The sequence below is a fragment of the Micromesistius poutassou genome (genome assembly GCF_964030765.1).
Source record: "Micromesistius poutassou genome assembly, chromosome: 15".
NCBI classification, from domain to species: Eukaryota; Metazoa; Chordata; class Actinopteri; order Gadiformes; family Gadidae; genus Micromesistius; species Micromesistius poutassou.
In genome coordinates this window covers 17411177-17416923 of record NC_140285.1, presented here as the reverse complement: position 1 = coordinate 17416923, position 5747 = coordinate 17411177, and the positions used below count along the sequence as shown (strand labels likewise).

Sequence of the window (5747 nt, the reverse complement as noted above, 5' to 3'; positions counted from 1 at the left end):
CATGCTGCATAAAATCAATAAGTATCATAATTAAGCAATATCACACGAGAGGGAGTGCTGTTGTACTGTATATCAGCACGGCTGTGATTCGGTCGTAGGCACGAGGCCGCAGGCCGAGTGCCGCAGATAATCACACCGTGCTGATATACAGTACAACAGCACGACCTCGAGTGTGATATTGCTTTTATACAACAGTGCTACGAGCACATTTTATTAGTTAACAGTAATAAGAAACAAGAGATTATGATTTGTTTGTTTAGTAATCATTTATTCGGCTCCGCCAACAAAAATAGTTCCGCAACTGAAGGGAGACTAGGCTGTTGCCAGGCAACACATATACAGTACATAAACATTCCTAGACACAAGCTCGCTACTCTGTGTCCTCCGAGTCTGATGATGACCATTCATAGTTCAAATCAAATGTTATTTTTGGAAATATGTCCATCTTTACCGTGCAAAGTTTGCCACAATCTAAGATAGGCTATTTAACAGCTGATGTAACGTTAGCTAATAACGGTTATTAGAACGCCCGTACAGCGGAGTGATTATGTCTGTGAAAAGTCCCAGTGCTGTTATACTGTATATCAGCACTATGGAATGTCTCGTTGTCCAATCAAATTGCTCGGTTGGGACCGGTCGGAACTAACTGTTGTATAATGAGATATATATCTGAGGTGCAGTGCTCCGTGGAGACTGTGGAGGGCAGAAACACTCGCGTCCGGCGCTCCGGAAATTTAGAGTAGAAGAAGGGTTTGTATAAGGCGAAAATGGCGGTTCCGTTTGAAGAACAACAACTTGCTCAAAAGGTTTACGCTGCATTAAAGGTAACATTGTTATCTTTAAATTAAATTAAACACAAACACGCGCGTGTTTCATTTAACAATGGACTTATATAAAGACTGTTATAATAAAGAACGCATTCAACAATGATGAAAGATGCTCTGTGTGTGTGTGTGTGTGTGTGTGTGTGTGTGTGTGTGTGTGTGTGTGTGTGTGTGTGTGTGTGTGTGTGTGTGTGTGTGTGTGTGTGTGTGTGTGTGTGTGTGTGTGTGTGTGTGTGTGTGTGTGTGTGTGTGTGTGTGTGTGTGTGTGTGTGTGTGTGTGTGTGTCGTTTCAGGCAGCATCATGTCCCTCGATAGTAGGGCTGCATCTTCTAGAAGCCGACAGTATGCATACTTTATTGTGCACACCCTCGCAACATCGCACGGAAATACTAGCCTGGATCTGTAACTGGTGGGCTACGTACTGTCTCATGTTTCATACAAACAGAAGATAGGTCAAGCACAATGCTTAAAGTGTACAAACTGTGTAGCCTGCACAACAGAATACAAAGATAACGTATTCCATTCTGCCTGTTTTTGCAGCATCAACCCAAACCCGAAGAATGTGAAGATTTCAGTCATAGGCCTACAACCCAAAGACCCAAATGTTCTAACAAAAGGCAGGATTTAATGAATTATTTCTTGTTTATTATATATATATATTACAAATACATACACACATGTCTGTGTATATGGGTTGCAAGACTAAATTGCTCAATGTTATTTTTTTAAATATTTTGTCTAATATTTATTCGCTTTTTTGAGACAGTAAAACTATTGTGTGCTACCAACAGAAATGGCTATGCTTGGGCGAGAGTTAATGCTGTGCAAAGCAGATGACTTTGGTCTTATCCAGGTGAGGTACACCACAAACATCAAATACCTTGTTTATACTCTTGGAGTATTTTATAAATAATCTACAATATTAATATAATAATCTGTACTCTCCACTCAGGGCCATGCAAAGCCCTTGCGGCAACTGCACTTCCTGGAAGATCTGTTAAGCCTGGTCCCAGGGGGGTTGACGGAGAGGGAAGTGGACGGAGAGGGACTGCTGAATGAACTCTATGCTGATGAGAACAGAGCCCACCTCACACACATGCTGAGGCCCACTCTCAAACCCTGGCCCGCACACATCAAGTATACACTTTATGTATTTCGTTTTTAGTACTTTAACAATTCAACCAACCTTCTCAAACGTTCTGGTCATTCACTGAATGCTCTGTGAATTTCAGCTCAGTTTATAATCTTCTTCAACCCGTAGGTATTTTTCCAGCGACAAAACCTCATCAGCGAGCCAACCAAGTGAGGAGGAGTGTGCTGATGTAGCCGCTCTCCTGCAGTCAGCTGGGAGAGTCCTGAAGGAGCTCCAGTCAGAGGTGAGGATGTGCCCACCACAGCCCAGTGTTGTTAGTGTACGGTGCCACTGAACCTGCTCTGCCCTTTTGTTTCCTCCACCAGTGTGAATTCTTACACAGTGAAAGTCTGAGTCCGGCAGTGTTTTCTCCGTGTGCGCTGCGCGTGGCGGTGAGCGACCTCTGTCAGCTGACTGCTGCCTTCAGCTGTGTCTACGAAACAGATTTCAAAGACTACTGCAGGAGAAAAGCCCCCCCGCTGAGCGCAGCGACGCTCGTCTTCCAGAGGGTTCACCGGCTGCTGCTGGCCTGCAACACGGTGTGTGTGCGTGGGTGTACTTTGTGTGTCATTTATATTCAGCTTGAAAAGCGTATTGATCTATTGTGTGTTTGTGTATCAGGAGTTGAAAATGCTGGAGGAGGTGTCGCAGGCCTCTGAGGCCTTGACGGAGAAGGCATGCCAGCTGCAAACGCAGCCTTGTTACTGGAGCCACGGGGAGAAGTGTACATTACGTGAGTAGTACATGTTTAATCTGAGGCGGTATTTGTATTTATTTTTGTGTGTGTAATGTTACAAAGTGTTTTGGATGGATGCTAATCATTTTCTGCTGGTTGAATGCCAAAACAAAATAGTGGGAATTATCTTAATATTTAAAGCCTGTTGGCCATCAAGCTCACATCAAATAATAGGCCCTTTCACTTTATTTTGCTTCATATATTTATATCGACCAATCGTGTTACTGGAGATGGCAATTTGTAACCCTGTTATTGGCTTACAGTGAACACAAACTCTTTGTCTGTAAAAAAGTCTAATCCAATCAGTGGCCACTGTATAAATACACTAACATATATGTGTCCCCCCTCTTCTGGAACCACATAGTAGGACTGCTTAGTTATAGATTAGTTATATAGTCACTCAGTGATGGCATCTATGCCTAGCTAGCCAAATAGCCAGTTTGATTTGAACTGTAATACATCTATCATTTGGATAACAGGAGATTAACAGCCTAAAGCAAAGTGCAAAAATACTTGCCTTTTATTATTATTGCATTTTTTCATTGGGCATTGAATTTATTTAATAATTTGGTAATGAGAAGGCGCCTTGCATTTAGACTGGTTCAACAGACGTACTTGAAAATGCAAACATTTCATTTTCTTTCTCACATATTCTGTGCTTGTTTTTCAGCCGACCAGCTGGAGAAAATCACCCGACAGTACAAAGACTTCCTTTCACAGCCTTCTGCCCAGTGAGAGAAATTTTTGAACCTTTTGAACCTTTTTCCTTCATGCTACAATATTGAACTCCTTTCATTTGCATACCTTACGTTAAGTTATTCCTTGATTGTTCATACCTATTTCCCATGAACAGGAGTCCCATTAGTTTGTATTTTAATGTTTTTCAATGTTTTTTATATTAGGCTACATGTGTTTTATAGTTCTGTCTTTAAAGCAATTTGCCTACTATAAGACAAGGTAAAGCGTCAGTTAATAAATAAAAAGAATGTTAAACCTACACTCACTTTATTTCTGCACAGATTGGCTGATTTCAAAAAACGTATTGGAAGTAGAAAGTTTCTCATGAATAAAAAATAACACAGGGTTATTTTAACCTTCCAGACCCTTCACTTATTTGGGAAAAGCCCATGGAGAGGCGAAGAAGGCCGACTCACTCACTGTGTAAACCATCACTCAATTAAGGATTCAGGTCACAGAAACAACCTTGTTCTGAAATGAGGAATACATTGTGAGGGATAACAATTCTATGAAGAATTAGTGATTTCTTGTACTTTTTTGCAATCCAACATTTGTGTGGCATGGTCCAAGGCAAGCACGTCGCCAGTGAATTTCAAAAGCTGAAGCCTGCAGTGAAATATCGTGACGGAAATCTCTCATTGGGTGCGGATTGCAGAATTTTCTGTCTCTAATCTATCCAATTTACAAGGACATGACAAACAAGGGATGTTCCAGGGCTGTGCTAGGGCATTTCATCTGCCAGGGATCACCTTGGATTGTATATCAAATTATTTATGTCAACTTTAGTTCTGTTCCATATAAAGCATGGGTGGTGAGCAGTTCTGTTTATAAAATAGAGCCAAGCACAAGACCTGCTTATGAAATGGGGCGCTTTCTAGGGGGCTTACCGAAGATCAAATGTAAAGGCTGGAAGGTTTTGTAAGATGTTCTTTTAGTTTAGCTTCAGTATACGGTTGAACTCTGAATGAGCTCCCTGCCAACGTCAGGACCGCAGAGTCGCTCACCAGCCTCCGCAAGAGACTCACCTGTTCAGAGTTCACCTGGACTCTGACAAGAGACTCACCTGTTCAGAGTTCACCTGGACTCTGACAAGAGACTCACCTGTTCAGAGTTCACCTGGACTCTGCATAGCCGCCCCCCTTACCCCCCACTGCCCCTTCTCCTCCTAAACACACTTATTGTGTGTTGTACGTCCTGGCCCTTATAAATAGTACTTAGCAGCATTGTGTAGCGTCTTATCCTTGTTAACTTGTTGTACACTGGGAATGGGTTAACCTAGCATTTGTAAATGCTTAGCACTTGGTTCTATGAACATCCTACTGTACCAACAGTGATATATTGGTTCACCTTCTGACAAATTATTTTATTTCGCTTTGGATAAAAGCGTCTACTAAATGTAATTCTAAAACTTTTAGGCCACCAACCCAAGTCCTATCTAGTGATGAGGAACACATCTGACATTACTGGTAGGTTCGGGAATAGTAAATGATAAAGATGTGAAGTCAGAAACCTCTTGAGCCTTAGAAAAAAAGTACCCTTCGATGGAGGCGCCCCCCCCACCCCTCCCCAACCATGACGGGAATTCATTTAGGTTCTGTGTTTTTTACAACACCATTTAAGTGTGGATCAAAATAGAGGGCAGAAGAGCAACCAAGGAAGAAAGGCAAATTAAAAGGGATGAGAAATACATGTAAATTATTGTGAATCAAAAGACAGCAAATAGTACCAATTAGTGGTCCCTTCCACTCACTTGGCTAACAAAGATGTAGGCTATGTAGTGAACTACACTAAGAAATATTGAAAGCGATGATAATGACGTTATGGCCATATGCAGAATTACTGAGTAAAGAATGATGATTAGTGCTGACAAGACGGATTACTTAATATCCACTTTTTACCTCACGTCAGAAAGCACCGAAATCTGTAAAAGTTTTAAGATTGTTTGGGAGTGTGTTCCATGCTTTAGTTGCTCTAAAGGAGAAGGCTGATTGCGCAAATGCAGTGCTCAGATTTGGGAGGCTACAAACTCCCCTGGTGATGGATCTAGTAGCTTTGCCTATTCGTTCAGATCAGGGGTGGACACATTTCATTATTTTAGGCGCATGTCAGAATACAGTATAAGGTTATCAAGGCTAAACATGTTATACTGGCCCAGTATGGCACAGTGGTGGTACTGAATTGATCCTTTATCTGAAACTTTAAGAGCTTGTTTGTGAAGTGATCTAATGGACTTCAAGGCAGTCGTGTTAGCCTGAGACCAGCTTGACATACAGAAATGTAGATGTCACATAATCATAGCATTTAAATATGTCTTAGA

General features: G+C 41.6%; 1 protein-coding gene across 2 annotated transcripts; it reads left to right on the top strand.

Annotated features, from left to right (window-relative positions):
• Nucleotides 1-3903, top strand: LOC311359199 (HAUS augmin-like complex subunit 7). Of its 2 annotated transcripts, XM_084479181.1 has the most exons (10): nt 1-824; nt 1118-1233; nt 1365-1441; nt 1616-1677; nt 1777-1961; nt 2086-2200; nt 2283-2495; nt 2578-2689; nt 3363-3423; nt 3794-3903. In XM_084479181.1, exons 1-10 carry the CDS (start codon nt 768-770, stop codon nt 3855-3857), a joined length of 1062 nt encoding a protein of 353 aa, XP_084335307.1. In that variant the 5' UTR covers nt 1-767; the 3' UTR covers nt 3858-3903. The 2 variants fall into 2 exon arrangements, with proteins under 2 accessions (XP_084335307.1, XP_084335308.1); XM_084479182.1 differs by lacking the exon at nt 3794-3903 and having other exon boundaries at nt 3363-3660.
• The last annotated feature ends 1844 nt before the right edge of the window (nt 3904-5747 follow it).

Coding starts and splice junctions, on each gene's coding strand:
- LOC311359199 (XM_084479181.1), top strand. CDS start 768: ATGGCGGTTCCGTTTGAAGAACAACAACTTGCTCAAAAGGTTTACGCT. Junction 1,234..1,364: donor CTAGCCTGGATCTGTAACTG/GTGGGCTACGTA, acceptor CTGTTTTTGCAG/CATCAACCCAAACCCGAAGA. Junction 2,496..2,577: donor TGCTGCTGGCCTGCAACACG/GTGTGTGTGCGT, acceptor TTTGTGTATCAG/GAGTTGAAAATGCTGGAGGA.